The sequence below is a fragment of the Syngnathoides biaculeatus genome, chromosome 2 (assembly GCF_019802595.1).
Source record: "Syngnathoides biaculeatus isolate LvHL_M chromosome 2, ASM1980259v1, whole genome shotgun sequence".
NCBI classification, from domain to species: Eukaryota; Metazoa; Chordata; class Actinopteri; order Syngnathiformes; family Syngnathidae; genus Syngnathoides; species Syngnathoides biaculeatus.
The window spans coordinates 35,125,840-35,143,614 of record NC_084641.1 but is presented as its reverse complement, the minus strand read 5'-3'; the positions used below and the strand labels follow the sequence as shown (position 1 = coordinate 35,143,614).

General features: G+C 41.9%; 1 protein-coding gene across 1 annotated transcript; it reads left to right on the top strand.

Moving 5' to 3' along the window:
* Positions 1-10,811: 10,811 nt before the first annotated feature.
* tuba8l2 (tubulin, alpha 8 like 2) lies at positions 10,812-14,012 on the top strand. Its single transcript, XM_061802705.1, has 5 exons — positions 10,812-11,122; positions 12,151-12,237; positions 12,325-12,547; positions 12,633-12,781; positions 12,859-14,012. Exons 2-5 carry the CDS (start codon positions 12,235-12,237, stop codon positions 13,834-13,836), a joined length of 1,353 nt encoding a protein of 450 aa, XP_061658689.1. The 5' UTR covers positions 10,812-11,122; positions 12,151-12,234; the 3' UTR covers positions 13,837-14,012.
* The last annotated feature ends 3,763 nt before the right edge of the window (positions 14,013-17,775 follow it).

Genomic DNA, 17,775 nt, shown 5'->3' with positions numbered 1-17,775 from the left:
TACTGCCCTCACCTGAATTGAATTATTTACTTAATAACCCACTGTGCAACCAATGAAGCAAACGTCTTTGTTCCAAACCCAATCACATTTTCACATATTAGTAACTTACATTAATAAGTCAGAATTTATATTTTGTCACAACTTTTAAGAAAAACTGAAATATCGGCTCAAGGCTCTGGATGCTGGAGGTTGTGGCTGAGGATAGGGAAGTCTGGGTTTACTGTACTGTTTAAGATAATAGCAGTCCAATGTGGCTGACCTGATTAATCCTCTGTTGACCCATGTTGCATTTTTGCACATGGTACATTAGGGCCCCTTTTCCAGTTTACCGACTTGGCATTTGCCATTATTGACCAGTGTTGTGCAATTTCAGATAACCTGGAATCCTGCTTGGTTAACAGAGGGTTAATCCAAATTTTTAGAATATTTTTTATGGCTACATGTCAAACACATTATCAGTAGGTGCAGTAGATTCTCAGGAAATGAAAAAGACCCAACATTCATGATATACAGACTCTTAAGTGTGTTGTCCAATTTTTTGAAAGGGGTGTTTGTTGACTTTACAAACTCAAAACTATTTTGTACATTTTTTTTTGTTTCTAGGATTTACCAATCATTTGAATTACTAAACTAATATTTATCCATCCATCCATTTTCTTTTGCTGCTTATCCTCATTAGGGGCTGGAGCCTATCCCAGGTGTAGACGGGCATAGTAGGAGAAACATGCCCATATCAAGATGCTTCACTGTCTTCACAGTGTACTGTGGCTTGAATCTAGATGTCGGGGGTCATCTCACAAATTGTCTGCGGCCCCTGGACCCTAAAAGAACAATTTTACTCGCAGCAGTCCACAAAATGTACCCCCATTTCTTTCTAGGCCAGTTAATGTGTTTCTTAGGCAAATTGTAGCCTCTTCTGGACATGCCTTTCTTTTTTTAACAGAGGGGCTTGGAGGGATTCTTGTAAATACAGCTTCACACTGTCACAGTACTTAGGGGTAACGCCAGACTGTCTTTGATCATCCTGGAGCTGATCATTGGCCGAGCCTTTGCCATTCTGGTTATTCTGCATTCCATTTTGATGACCGTCTTCCATTTTCTGCCACGTATGTCTGGTTTTGCTCTCCATTTTAAGTCATTATAGATCATTTTATCTGAACAACATATCATTTTTTCCCACCTCTTTATAAGGTTTCCCCTCTACAATCAAATTTTTAATCAAAGTACACTGTGTTGAACGACCCATTTTCCTCAGGCTTTCAAGGAGAAATGCATGTTCCACAGGTGCTGGCTTCATCATTAAATAGGGGCCACCTGATTTACACCAGTTTTTCACAAATTGATGACCTCACTGATTGACACCCCTTTTGACAAATTGCCCAATCCCACAGCCTTAACAGTGTGTATATCATGAATGTTGTTGTTTTTTTGAGAATCTACCACACCTTCTGGTAACTTGTTTGACATGTAGCAATTAAAAATATACTGAAAGCGTGGATTAATATAGTTTGTCACATTGGACTGCTATTATTTTAAGCACGACTGTAACAACAAATGAAAGGCAGCAGGTGCGATGGATGTTCCTCTGTTAGTCAGAATTTTAACCTTTAAAGCACACATGGAAGCGCCCTTCAAGCCACTTGTTGTTCAATGGTAAGTTAGACACACAGTCATAGGTCACATGAATTATGCATAGTGGAGTTAAATGGAAAATGGGTCGTTTGTTGTTCTAGATGTTTTTTTTTTTCTGACTAAAGTCTGTTAGAAGTAGCAGTGGTGAACTTCTCATAGCTGGAGTCCCACATCGCAGCTATGAGTTGCACTTGACCGTTTCGCCACAGTTTCATCCATACCCAGGAACTCAACAATGGCAACTTAATTTTTCATAACTGGTAGAATGTTTACTTGTTTGTCATTTAAAATGTCATTCTCAAAATAAATGTGGTTCACTACACAAACCATATACAGTATGTACATGCTTTACGTTGGATTTGATCAAGTACAATATAATATTGTAGATCCATTCCTCTCTCATTTTGTTCTCATGACTGTTCTTTGGCGCACGACTGTAGAGCATTGGCCTTACAGTTCTGAGGACTGGTTTTAAAATCCCAGCCCAACCTGTGTGGCATTTGCATGTTCTCCCCGTACCTGTGTGGGTTTTTTTTCAGGGCTTCCTCCCAAATCCCCAAAACATGCATTCATTGGAGACTCTAAATTGCCCCCAGGTGTGATTATGAATGCGACTGTTGTCTGTCTCCATGTGCCCTGCGATTGGCTGGCAACCAGTTCTGGTTGTACCCTGCCACCTGCCTGTTGACAGCTGGGATAGGCTCCAGCACTTCCACGACCCTTGTGAGGATAAGTGGCTCAGAAAATGGATGGATGGCCTGTACCTTGGAATGAAGCTCAGGTAGGTTGTTGTACTGGTTAGAATATACCATACAATGCAACATTCCTTCACGTCAAGTTTGATAATTGATCTACCAGAAATGTAATCTACGGATGCAGCACAAGAATTATCCAAGATTTGTAATTGATGAGATTACACATGCCACCTTTTTTCGTGGAAGGTAAAGTTGTCCAGCACTGAAGGTGAAACCTGGCATGTTGACAACAGTCGTTAACCTAAATTGATGTATTTTAGTCCTGCGTCTTTGGCATGCATTGTGGCCTTTTTTTAAAATGACACGTCACACTTGTGTAAATCTTGTATGACAAAATTCTACACTTCAAAACCTTCCCTGTGCATTGAGGGTACTGTGCCACACGCCACTATTATTAATAATGTGTGTGTTTAAAGTCCACTCTCATGCTGCCTGCTGAGTTTTCTTTTGTAATGTCTGTGATGAATTGGCTAATAGTAATAATAAATTGCCTCAGTGCATATCAATTTTAAATCTCGGACAATCATCCATTCATCTATTTTCTACCACTTGTCTTGTTCATGGTCACTGGTAAACTGAGGCTAACATGTTGGATTGGTATCTCGTCAATCAGGACACACAGAGAACCAACCATTTGTATCCTCTTATCTTGGTTATTAGTCATATTGTTGATGATACAACATGTATGTCAATTTCATTTTCGAGGGCATTAATTTCTTGGCTGTGTTTGTTTGCCATGACATCTCTCAGTGATATAATACAAATGAAGCACTAATTCTGACGCTCCATTTTGTCATTTATATTTTCTACATAAAATCAGGTATTAGCTGGAGCAGATGAACCATTTGTCATTTTCCCCGATTCCACTGCCCTTAGGTCTTTCACTCTTATTCTATTCTTATCTTCTTATTAGGTCATTAGAGTGCAGCAGTAAAATAAATTAAAATACCTGGAGGTAGAGGTTTAACCTGCATTTTATTTGCTAACTCAAATTACTTGTCGTATTTGGGTGGGTGTTTTTGATAGATCTCAAACCTGTTTAAAGAGATCCTTTTTCTCTTACTGTCACTTCAGTAGATATGCAGGGGAAGTGGACTGGAGGTGGTGTTCCTGATTTTTTTTTTCTAGTATTCTCAAAATAACAGTGTACACAATTTCCTTGTATTATATTGCTACAATTTTGCTTAATAAAGAGTTTAAGATGCAGGGAGCATGTATTGCATAATATATTGCATAGAGAGAGTGAAGAAAACCAACATTGGACTGTCAGAATTGTACATTAATGTAATGTGATATCATTGCGCATTAATGTAATATAAGCCATCCGTTTTTCAAACTGATTATCCTCGCAACGTACGCCCTGAACTGGTTGCCAGCCAATCGCAGGGCACATCGAGACAAACAGCTGCACTCACAATCACACCTTTTTGGGATGTGGGAGGAAACCACGCAGGCACAGGAATAACATGCAAACTCCACACAGGCGGGTCCAGGATCGAACCAAGAACCTCAGAACTGTGAGGCCAACGCTTTCCAGCTGATCCACCATGGCACCTGCCTGTCATTCCAATACAGAAAATATAAAATTCTTCTTGGGCAGCACCATGAACAACCGTGAGCACATCTGCCTCACAGTTCTGAGGACCTGGGTTCAAACCCCAGCCTGTCACGGTCCATCGGAACGGGAGTAGGACCCAAATGTAGGGCTCGGACGATGCAAGGTAGTTCGGGGAGAAACATTTATTATTCCGTGGTCGGGGATCGAGCAGGCAGTCAGGTGCAGCAGCGGTAGTTGGGACGTCGGACGAAGAGAGCAGGTCAGCGGGCAGGCAGGAGTCGGTACACGGAAGAACGATCAAAGCAGGCAGAAGTGTCAAAGGAGTCAGGCTTACAGGGTCGGTCGGAGAACAGGCGGAGGTCGGTACACACGGGTTGACGATCAGGGATACCGGAGCACTCGAACGGGGCATGAAGCTCAACGATCTGGCGCTGACCAGTCGTCATCGGGGACATATAAATACACAGGCTAATCAGCCCGCATGAGGCGCAGGTGTGCGCCTCCCAATCAGCGCAACCGCGCGGGCACCCGCACAGCCCGGGCTGGAGCGGCAGGATCATGACACAGCCCTACCTGTGTGGAGTTTGCATGATCTCTTTGTGCCTGTGTGGGTTTTCTCCAAGCACTCTGGTTTCTCCCACATCCTAAAAACATACATGATAGGTTAACTGAAGACTCTGAATTGTCCGTAGCTGTGAACGTGAGTGTGAATGGCTGTTTGTTATTATGTGCCCTCCCTGTGACATGTCCAAACCATTGAAGTCTGCTCTCTTGAACCGTGTCTCCAAAACATCCAACTTTGGCTGTCCCTCTAATGAGTTCATTTCTAATCCTATCCAATCTGCTCACTCCTAGCGAGAACCTCAACTTTTTCATTTCTGCCACCTCCAGTTCTGCTTCCTGTTGTCTTTTCAGTGCCACCATCTCTAATCCGTACATCATGGCCGGCCTCACCATGGTTTTATAAACTTTGCCCTTCATCCTAGCAGAGACTCTTCTGTCACATAACACACCAGCCACCCACCGCCAGCTGTTCCAACCTGCTTAGACCTGTTTCTTCACTTCCTTACCACACTCACCATCACTGTAGATGTTTAAACCCAAATAATTAACCCTCGCTATGTCCTCTTCTTCCCCCCTACCCGTCTCATTTATGCGCATATACACTGTCTTGCTTCGACCCTACTTTGAACTCCTCAATCGCTGCTTAGTATAAAATGAATACACCAATGAAAAGTAGACAATTCTGGATATGTGGTACGTAAGTAATGTAGAGAACCGGTTGTATCAGTTTACCCTCCATGTACAAGCTAAGTGTTTTCACATCAAAAGCCAACCACTCCCTTTGAAACTAGCACCTCCCATTGATTCCTTCATATCCTGCCCCTCCTTTGAAGATGCATGCCTCTAATGGATGTCTCCCTCTTGTGGGTCATCTAACCAAGATATTAGAACAGAGTTCTAAAATTTGAGAAACCATGTTCTGTGATAGGTGGCACAGTGGCTTAGCTGGAAAGCGTTGGCCTCACAGTTCTGACGTCCCGGTTCAATCCTGGACACGCCCTTTGTGGAGTTTTCATGTTCTTCCTGTGCCTGCATGGGTTTTCTCTGGGCACTCTGGTTTTCGCCCACATCCCAAAAACATGCAATATTAATTGGACACTCTAAAAAGAACCTGATACATAAGCAACACATCCAACACTGTATAGTCTTGGACATAATTAAGGGAACTATCGCGTCATACATTTCCAGCATCTCGGTGATTGTGAGTGTGGCTGTTTGTCTCCATGTGCCCTGCGGTTGGCTGGCAACTGGATCAGGGTGTACGCTGCCTCTTGCCCATTGACAGCTGGGATAGGCTCCATAAATGGATGTTCTGGGATGTCAAGATTTTATCATTGGATGCTCTACAACTCGGTTCGAACACATCACTAATTCAATGTTCAAATACATCATAGAATGTGCGCCACACACCGGTCTTAAATAACTCTCCTAGAGGTGAATTGTTGTGGTCAAAAAAGTCAGCATTTTTCAGCCCAGTTTGTAAAATTGGGAAACAGTACTTTTCCATTCAGAAACCAACACACCGCAGTATCATACACCGTCCATGCATGCTTATTACAAAGATCTTGGTAGTTTTATTCAGAGCTTTTCAAATATCGTGTGTGCGTACATTGTGGATTGTTTTGCGCCCCACTGAAAACCTGGAAACAGAGGACTCCAATGCGTCTGATTGGGTTGGACGAATCACATTTTGCATTCATGTGTCGTGCTTGTCCTGTTTGTTATATTCCACAGAGGAAAAAATGTTGCAAATGCAGACTGAAACAGCCCGTTGTACACATTTCGTGAGTTTTTGGAGGCAAAAATCTCAGCATTTTCAGCAGATAGGAATGACAGTGTATGGCAGGGGGGTGTCAAACTCATTCTTGTCAGGGGCCAGATTGCAGCTATAAATTCCCCCCGGAGGGTCGCTACGACTCCAAACCCATTTAAATGAAAGATTCCCTCATGTACTGTAAGTGCATACAGTACAAACAACACATTGTATAACAAATGTTGAAAACGTGTTTTGCAACTATTACGTTACTTTTCAAAGAGGGCTTAGTATCTCAAGGATATTACACTCAAACACAATTCATTTTGATTTCCTTTTGTGGCCACATGAAAAATATGGCGGGCTGGATCTGGCCCTCGGGCATGTGTGCTGTATGGCATAACATTTTTTTTGTACTCCATGGATTTTCTTTCCCGCTTATCTTGACTCGAGTTGGGAGGCTACTGTGTACAGACATGTGACTGCTATGCTTGATTGTTCAAATTGAGTCAAATGTCAGTCAGTCAGGTGACATGAATCTGTCTGACATACTAAAATAGATGGGGACAGCGATAATAAACACGAGTGGAAAAAAATACAACTAGCAGTGGAATGAAGCTCACTAATGTATAGTAAACGTAATATATCTTGCTAACAAAAACACTCCAGTAAAAATATAAATGTCATACCAGAAGGTTGGACCCAAATGCATGACTCAGGAGACGCAGAGACAGTTCGGGAAACGTTTTTATTCAGTCCAGTGTAGGAGATCAGGCAGGCAGTCAACGGGAGCAGCGTTAACAAGGTCGTCAGGCGTAGGAGGCAGGTCAGTGGGTAGGTAGGGGTCAGTACACGGGAGATCAGGAACGGAATCACAAGAGTGCGGGAACGAGGCAACTATCTGGCAAAGGCCGGACCATACAGGAATTCTATTTGTATCTGTCCTAATTACGGGGAACAAGGTGCAGGTGTGCGCCTCACTGATTGGTGCAGGTGTGTGCGCTGTGTCGGAGACCGGCACAGCCAGGACAGGGACCGGCAGGACAATGACAATAAAGACTGTTGCATTACAATACTCTGACAAGTCCATTTTATTGAAAAAAAAAAACAAGTGAACATAATGGCTTCAATATAACTTGTCACTTACCCCGCAACAAATTCCATCTGTAAGCAAAAGCAACTAGTAATGCAAAATGGAGCACTCACCTTTATGTGGGCTGCGGTCTGTTTTTAATTAGACATATATTCAGACTGTGTGTACATTCAATGTGCCAACTAATTCTGTAAATTGACAGGCATAACTTTCAGCTGCAGACTGATTAAAAACACCTGTAGTCTTTACTTGGTTGCACCCGTGTCGTACCTGCGTTTAGCCATAGAGACTATGTCAAGTGTCTTAACTGCAAAGTTCCCATGTCCTCACTCCTCGAAAAACAGAAACTTACCCCTAAATTGCTCTTGCGTCATATTAAGGAGCATTCCGCGTTTCTTAGAAATGCATAAAAGTGCGACGGTTGAACTGTAGGCACTTCCACAGGCTATCTTAAATCGCAGGATGCCTAACGTATCATCGGATTAAGTCTTATTTTGCCTCAGTGGTGACGTGTGAAAATGGGCCCGCAACAGCTGGATCATAAATGGAGCGGAATTTTTAAATAATGAGATAATGAATCTTCTGTTTTTATCATTCTTTGTTTCTTTTGGTTTCAATATTCCCACTTTGATTTCGGTCCTATTCGGGGCTGTATTATCTGTCCCCGTTCTCTGCTGTTTTTTTTTTTTTTTTCAGTCCTCAGTTTCCTGGCTGACTGCTGGTGTACGGAGTATCCTGTTGCACACCTGGTGTCAATGACGATCAATTGTTTATTTAGGTGCTACCGAAGCAGAAGGAAGGTGCTGGATTGTTGTATTGCATTCCTCACTTCCATCGGTCCTTCCTATCCTGTGTTTATTTCACTATCACTTCAAGTACCGTAGTACTTCTATCCGTACCTTTTGTGTCTGACCCAATACCTGAGTCTCTCCAAATCGTGTGTAAATTAGATTTGCTTTAATTTTTAGGATTGGATTACTAAATTCACTCAAGTTTTTCTTCTTATGCTGTGGCTCTGTCCAGCTAGGTGATTTAGAACAGGATTGTAGGTATGTGTTTCGGACTGACCTTTTCGTCAGGTTCTCCTATGGTTTGTGCTTTTACTGCTTCTACTTGCGTGTAAGGTGCACTTTTGGTTCCCCTTTCTCCTCATGTTATGTAGAACTTTTGTTATTTATCGACTGTATGGTATACAAGCATGTTTCTGCTGTTGGCGTCCTTATTCTTTTGACCTTGCATAGCAAGTATTTGAAATCAAAACGATTTCATTATTCTGGCTCTTGCTTAGCACATACACGCAAGGCATATTTTTGTTTGTCAAATGCATTTGGCCACACACAGAAAATACAATCTGCTGGTTCTAAGGTATTTTTGCATCTAAACTGATACATAAGCAACACATCCAACACTATATAAAGTTTAATTCTCTTCCATCTGTGCAATGGCTTGAGTTCATTAGTTTGACGGAGCTACATTACCACCTCCTTTTTTTTAGGTGTAAATAGTCGGTATTCTGAGCATTTCAAAATCAAAGCACAATAATTTTTCAGATTTTTTTTTTTTTTTTTTTTTTTACGTAGTCCATTAATTCATTGACAATATGGGTCCCGTCCTACCATTTGAGAATGAGTGACTGGAGACACACTTTTGTTCCCAAACAGACCCACACACACTCCTACAAGGTGTTTTTCATCCAAGCTATTATGTGAGCTCCCAGGGCAAGAAACACAAAAACCTCATGCTGTAGCCACACAAAAACACAACGATGCAGCAAAGACCAAGAAAGGAATGACTTCTTGCTGAGTTTTTAACATCTAAGATGGCTGAAGACAATGTTTTGCTTGTTTGGAAAAAGAGAAAAAGCCCCCCAGGGTTGCTGTTGTCAGCACCAACAACAACAAAATAGAAATGGAGTGATAAGGGATTGCCAAGAGAAGTCGATAGGGGGAAACACAACCTAAAACTAGGATGTATTGCTTCTGGTAAACAAAACTATCCCTTAAAAGATGAACAAAAAACCTGTCCACACCAGATGACTGTGCTCGTGATACCATGTGCTAAAAAAAAACCTTATCAGTGCTCAGAATATGGCCAGACTAACCACAAACCCTTTAGTGGGGAAATTCTTCAGCATCTTGAAGATAAATAAATCAATTCTTTGTTGAAGTTACTTGATTGAGTGTGACAGCTGCGGTGGCAGGGACCGTTGAGATAAGAGCACTTTTGAAAGGGACATTTATCACGCGGCACTGCAATCGCACGTGGGTTCTATTTCCACGTCAATGTATTAAGGACATCTAAGAAGCAAGCGACCAGATGACCAGTGGACGGTAATCTATCTATCTTAACACAACTGGTTAATATATTTTGCATTTTGCCCCGCCCCCATTTGTTTTCAGTGTCTTCCTTCAGGTAAGCCAATGTAATTGAATCATGCTTGACTGCTGAAACGGAAGAAATTTCCTCCCTAGTAGAGTGCTGCTACAGCATGCAGCGGAGGGATGATATAAAAAGCGTGTGCATCTTATTTTTAGGGGAGTATCTGGACTTTTAAAAGAAGGCGTACCCTTCTGGAGGGTGTTGCTCCCTCATGTAAAGTTGTATAAATAAATCATGTCCCCTCTTAAAGGCCTGGTGCTGTTAACCGTAACCAGTGGAAAATGAAAAAGAATCCTCAAATGGAGCAAACATGTCCCCCAAGTCACTACAGACAAGAAGTGACTACAGTGAGCAGCGTTGTGATTTGGATTCGGGTTTCCAAATGTGACTTTTTCTCTTTAACTGAGGAAAGCAAATGTCAAAACTTGTTTGAGAGAGTGATTGAATGCATTAACCAGGCCACAGATTACCATGTTGATTAAAAAAAATAAAAAAGACAGCTGATGATTTACTTTATGACAGCAGGGTGGTTTGAATCCTATCGTACATAAATACATTAATACATGAATCTTAATAAGTCTGTAATTTAGTGTTGATCTTTATTAGTAATGCCTTATTAGGGCAGCATGGTGTTCTCATGATTTGCACATCATCTTTGAGGTCCATGTTTCAAATCTCTGCTCCAGACCCGGCTTGCTCTCAAATTCCCAAAACATCTGTGTTAGGTTCAATGAAAACTAAAAAAAATGTCCATGGTTCTCAATGTAAGTGTATTGTTTGTTTGTTTGTTTGTTTGTTCCCAGGAGTGTGTCAATACAACAATTTAAAACTACTGAGGTTGCAGCCAAATGTAGGGAAATAAAGTAGTATTATTGAATTATTATGAATGTTATTATTATCAATTTGAAGTGAGAATTGTATGGTGAGGTAGTTATTTTGTATATCCAAAATAGCTCCGGCAATGACGTAGTAGTAAGAATTTGACAGTACGGTTACTCATCAAAGTGTGCAAGACTGACGTAACGCAACATGGGGTGATGACCGCTTCTCGTATTACGTAAGAAACGACGTCTTCGAGGCGGACGTCTATCGCCGCTGCACGCGTTTGGGACTACGTGACCGCTTCCGGTGACATCTTGCCCAGATCGCGTCACTCGTCGCCACGCAACTAGCGGCTCTAGCCAAACGTGTTTTGACGTCCGGTGTGTATGAAGGCTTCCACCTCCCCTCTGACACAGGACCGCTTGTTTTGCGATCCCTCAGTGGGCGAACGTCCTTGTTGGAACTTCTCTATGTTAAACAGTAACTTGTTCAGTTACAAAGAAGTAAAGATCACTTTTTTGCAAAGTATCTCTCCTCGACGGGACACTTCTTTGCTCACATTCAAAGTAAGTATGTTTTTTTTGTTTTTTGTTTTGTTTTTGGGTGGGATGAGTCTTCTTATTAATGGCCAATGTCTTGACAATGCACACCCAACCTGGATATCAATTTCAGTTAAGAGTTTATTTAGGATTTAATTGTAACGTGTAGGATGGAACCAATGTTACAATTTTGTCACAAAAATAAACGATGACAATATAAACCCAAGTTAAAATAATCTTATTGGTTATAAATGATTTCAAAAGGAGGGTGGAGTCCTGCTCACCTGCCTTTCCAGCAAAAGTAGTGGGTTATATATTAAATAGGCTACATTAAATATTTTAATCATATATATTGTATCATAAATGCAGTTTGAACACTAAAACAGTGGGTTGTATATTAAATAGGCTACATTAAATATTCTTAAATACAGAAAAGGATATAGTACCCAACAGCTTAAAGACTGCGTCTGTGCCAGCATTTATCGTTTGCTCAATTATTGTTTTACTGTAGAAGTGTCCTTCACCAATTGAGCAAATGTTTTGTACCACCTGCAGGTCAAAATTATGGTAAATTCCATTGAAAAAGAGCATATGATAAATCCTTCAGCGTGATAATTCATGTGAAACTGGTGGAAAGTAATAGAAGATAGCGACAAACAATGTTCAAAATACCCAATCACCTTTGCCACAATACTAAGCTCAGATGTCTCCATTGCTTTGGTTTCTTCAAAAAGATGTTTAAAAAGAAAGCAGTACAAAATAGACAAATCAGATATGTTAATGGCTTGAGTGTTGTAATTCAAATTGTGTCTTCCTTACAAATGTTAATATGCATATTTCATTATACAGGTAAATTAGAGATTTGTATGACGGAAAAGTATTTGAGACCTACTGTATTAACGAGTCACAAAAAAATAGAGAACAAGAGGTAGGATGAGTTGTTTGTATCTTCCTACTCCTTTTTAAATGTAAACTGTGCCCAAGGTATCTTACATTTTGTATTGTTTATAAGCTTATGTGTTGAGATAGTTAGGGTTAAAGTATTACTTTCACAGATCCATCTGTGAGGCTTAACGTTGCTACTTGCGACTTCCCCGTTTTCGTCATATATCTCAAAGACCTCTCAAACTTAAGGAATCATGGTGAGTAGCTAAATCAACTTACACTGTGGGATGCCTGTTCTGCTATCATTTATCGATGCTTTCCATGCCACCCCCAATCCCGAACAGCGTGAGTGTATCTCCGTGCACGTGGGTCAGGCCGGTGTTCAGATTGGCAATGCCTGCTGGGAGCTTTACTGCCTGGAACACGGAATCCAACCTGACGGCCAGATGCCCAGCGATAAGACCATTGGCGGTGGCGATGATTCTTTCAACACCTTCTTCAGTGAGACAGGAGCTGGAAAACATGTGCCCAGAGCTGTGTTTGTTGACTTGGAGCCCACAGTCATTGGTAAAGTTGACCAATAATTTGTCTCCTATTACTGAGGTAAGTTAATGCTGACTGTAGAAAGTGATGCAATATTTTGACCTTGTAGATGAGGTGCGCACTGGAACCTATCGCCAGCTGTTCCACCCTGAGCAGCTGATCACTGGCAAGGAAGACGCTGCCAACAACTACGCCCGCGGCCATTATACTATCGGCAAGGAGATCATTGACCTAGTGCTGGACAGGATCCGCAAACTGGTGAGAAGCCTCAAATGAAGTTACAAATACTGCAGTTAGCTACTCTGATTTGAACTCCCTCCTCTTCTTTTCAACAGGCTGACCAATGCACCGGCCTGCAGGGCTTCCTGGTGTTCCACAGCTTTGGTGGGGGCACAGGTTCTGGATTTACTTCCCTCCTGATGGAGCGTCTCTCTGTAGACTATGGAAAGAAGTCCAAACTGGAGTTTGCTGTCTACCCAGCTCCCCAAGTATCCACTGCTGTGGTAGAACCCTACAACTCCATCCTGACTACCCACACAACCTTGGAGCACTCGGACTGTGCCTTCATGGTAGATAACGAGGCCATCTACGACATCTGCCGCAGGAACCTCGACATCGAGCGCCCTACTTACACTAATCTAAACAGACTGATAGGTCAAATTGTGTCCTCCATTACTGCTTCCCTTCGTTTCGACGGTGCCCTCAATGTTGATCTGTCAGAGTTCCAGACCAACCTAGTGCCATATCCCCGCATCCACTTTCCTCTGGCCACCTACGCTCCCATAATCTCTGCTGAGAAGGCCTACCATGAGCAATTAACCGTTGCCGAAATCACCAATGCTTGTTTCGAGCCAGCCAATCAGATGGTAAAATGTGACCCCCGTCATGGAAAGTACATGGCGTGTTGCCTGTTGTACCGTGGTGACGTGGTACCCAAAGATGTGAATGCCGCTATTGGCACCATCAAAAACAAACGCACCATCCAGTTTGTGGACTGGTGCCCCACTGGATTCAAGGTGGGCATCAACTACCAGCCTCCCACTGTGGTTCCAGGTGGAGACTTGGCTAAGGTTCAGAGGGCAGTGTGCATGCTGAGCAACACCACTGCTGTTGCAGAGGCCTGGGCTCGCCTTGACCATAAGTTTGACTTGATGTACGCCAAGCGAGCGTTTGTTCACTGGTATGTGGGTGAGGGCATGGAAGAGGGAGAGTTCTCCGAAGCCAGAGAGGACATGGCGGCCCTGGAGAAAGATTATGAGGAGGTTGGTGCTGACTCCATTGATGACCAGGGAGAAGAAGGGGAAGAATATTAAGAAGCATCACGCAAAGGAGCACTGCAGTTCAGTTATTATGGATGTAATTGTTGATCTGTTTAATTATAAACAATGTTTTAGAAAATGTCATTGTGGCGTACAATCCAGTACTACTGCTTTGACATGTGTAATGCAGTTGCAGAAAATGTAATAAAACAACACAATTTTGTTCACTATTTTTATTTGATTTATCCATCCATCCATTTTCTTAGCCACTTATCCTCACAAGGGTCGTGGGAGTGCTGGAGCCTATCCCAGCTGCAATGGGCATAGGGGCAATTTAGTGTCCAATTAAATCTCCACTGAGTATCCCTATATACATTGTAAAATAGGTATTGTAATGAAAAATACAATGTCTATATGAAAAATTAAATGAGCGGAGAACGTGTCATCCCAGCACAAAGTTGCGCAAGTCTCACTCGGCATCCAAGTGGTAGCCATATTGCCTGCAACGTCATCAGCAGATGTTACACCAGGACATTTGCCATTGAAAACATGTAGCGGCACCTGCTATGGTAGAGTAAAGGCATTGGATGTTGCTACATCCTGTGTATGAAAGTGTGAGACTGAGCGTGTGACTGGTGAAACAGGGTATGTGGTGCAAGAATGCAATGTTTTAGAACAGACGGTGCTAACTGCAAGGAGGATGCAGAGACGACAGGACTCAGAGGCAGTTGGTGGAAAAACTACTGTCAAGAAACCACCACCAGGAGGAGCCAGCACGCGATTCTGCAGGGGAGGAGTCGGACCAACATCCGGCGGACCAAAGGAGAGAGCGCCAAGGATACCTGCAGGAGACTCAGAACCAATAGTGAATCATTAGATTGTACTTTAAAATTGTTCTGGGAAACTCGGATGTAGAGTACGTCGGCTGAGGGAACAGAGACGTACAGGGTTGTAATGAGAAGGACCCGAGACCCAGGTGTGTGTTGAAGGAATAAATCCACTCGTGTGTGAAAATGCCGGCTTCCTGATACCCTTCTATTGCAGAACGAGCGCGCATATTGTTGGATGAGTGGCAGTTGGGTAAGGTCACAAATTGGAGTCAGATTACTAACTTAAGTTTATGATGATTTAGAAATAAAATATCCAACAAGAGGAACAACAGATTTTTTTTTTCTAACCCTTCTGACACGGAAGCTGTTTTTGAAGTCAAGTGAAGTGACCGTATCGTTTCGAGACATATTCAGATGATATGCGGATCACTTCAAACAGACTCCCAGCAGTATGTATGAGCCACCCCACCTAAAGCCGTGCTCGGCAGATGTGTCGCCGACGGGCACATCGACACATTTAGCACTCCTGACTTACGTACACGGATCTTTTGTTACGTTCTGAGAGGATTATGTCTCCCCCCAACTATTTTTTTTTAGTAGCTCTATGCACACCTACCTGTCATTTGTGACCCACAAAGCTCTTGTTCTTTGTACCTGTGCAATCCATTGTTCACAGCGAACTGGGTCTTTTTGAAAAGTATGAAAAGTAAATCCATCCTCCCGAGTGTTTGAACAAAATCAAGCAGTACAACGAGGCGGCATTTTGGCTCACACAAAGGACAAAGAGCTACCTTCCACCAGGTAAAACTAGTATAAACACACAAGACCCGCCTGAGTCCACTCCTGCTGACAACATCACTTCCCGCCTCTTCTCCAAAACAAATCCCTTGAGAGGATTTTCATGGTGGGAGTTACAAAAAGCCATATACGTCAAAATCATGTGTGGTGAAAAAACAGATGGGGCCATTCCGGCTGCCTTTATATTATTTTTTAAATTAAAAACACTAAAAATCATGCTTTTTGTGTCAATGGGGTTTTAATGTTGCATGTTTTTGGGATGCGGGAGGAAACCAGAGTGCCTGGAGAAAACTCACGCAGGCACGGGGAGGGCAGGGATTGAACCCAGGTCGTAGAAACGAGGGTAATGGGCACATTTTTTAAAAAAGCGACCATTTCAATTGTGTGAACTCTCCCGTTTCTTTTTTTTTTTATGTACCCATGGCACTCGTATTACGTAGTTTGAGCTCACATTGTATTTATACCCACCTGAAGCCATTGAGGCGAGCTATCGTTGTTTCGGACTGCCGCGCTACTTCCGGGTTGGCAGTGTCATCAGCACGAGTGATAACACATTTCTTTTAAAAGTAGCTGCACAATTAGCCATTGTAGTTGACATTTTTTGTCTTGGTTTAAATTAAAACATACTCATGGGCAGTCGTTTCTGATCTTTGGTGCAGTAGCAAAAAAACATGCGATGCTAATGATTGTAAAATGCAAGCTCCCCGAGGAGGTCATAGAGTTCAGGTTGGGGGTGCACATTACCGTAATAAATATACCTTTTTATTTTTTTACCACACTATGTACCTGTATACAACTATACAATGTGATTGTATTTTTTTAGTTTTCATCCATACCTAAATATAATGCACTCTATTAACTTTTTGAAAATATTTTTGGAAAAATATGTGCATTATTTTTGAGAAATTACATTATTAAGAAATCCCAATTTAGTTTTCAATTTATCTACCTTGCAAATTTTAGGTATGTGGGAGGAAACTGGAGTACTCGGAGAAAACCAACGCAGCCACAAGGTGAACATGCAAAGTCCACAGAGGTAAGCCTGGGTTCGAACTTAGCTTCTCAGAACTGTGAGGCAGATGTGCTACCCAGCCATTCACCATGCTACCCTATACATCTTAGATTTGACTAATGTCTTGTTCTCACCACACACAATACACAGTATTCACAATTTTGTAATGTTGCACTGAACCAAATTACAAAAAATATCTATTCTTGACTTGACATCATCATTGTCATCTGATTGTTCTTCCAACTTGTTCTTATGGGGAAATAGCAGGATCTGTGAAGAAATGATTTTGAAAGCGGTAGACATCATTAAATGAACTGCTTGGGGTGGGCCATCATGGTCTTTCTTCCGGCTGTGGATTTTTCATTATCGAATTAGATTGAAGAGTTCAGGTAGAACCTCTGGATCTTGAGTCTTTATTTTCTGTCCATTGCTTTTCCTGAACTTACTTTAAAAGTCACACTTTATGCCAATATAACTGTGCTTGTGTTTATTGAAAACAACCAATTCACACAAGCCAGTAGAGAAACAAGTGTAACATTTAGTTTGACTTGGATTAAATCATCTCCTCATTGGCTCAAATGGTAAGGAACTTTAGAATTAATCCACACTGGACTATTGATTTCCCTCCTCCGTATATGTAGTTTATACTTTCCACTTGTAAGTTATTTCTGAAGACAAGAATGAAATATGCAGTCTGGAGCTATATTTTGTGGTGTAATATTTAACATATAATTGAATAATATATGTATAACAAAAGATAATACTAGCTACTGCTAATACAACACATAAAAACTGATTTCTGGTTTATGTTAATAAACTCACTGGGATCTTGTAGATTCTGTAGGGATTGGTTCATACTGACAAGATGAACTACTGTCTAAATAAATATGTGTGCTGAGCTAATTTGGTTTCCAATTTTATGCCTGGATTGCATCATGGAAGCATCTGCTGCTGTGATTGTCACCCACCCAATCCCACAGGCCTTTGCATGCTGTGGATCTGCAGCCAGCGAGCAACAAGGAAGTGACAGATCATTTCAGCGGGTGTTGCTTACCCACAGAGCTTCTCTTCTGCGGGAGCTAATGTCTCACAATTCGCTTGTGTGAAAAACACCGCTGGATGTCCAATGTCCACACTGGGATGAGAGGTCCTGACACCAGAAATAACAGTGGCAAATACCCAAAAATGAGAACACATCAATGTGACTTGAAATTCAAGTAACAATTGCATGTAGACGGCTGAGAGGTTTTATTCAAAATATGAAAAGTGGGCATGATTTTAAGGCTCAATGAAAGCATCATGGTACATAATGGCCACTTGTTTTGGGCTCTTACTCATTACCAACAACAAACA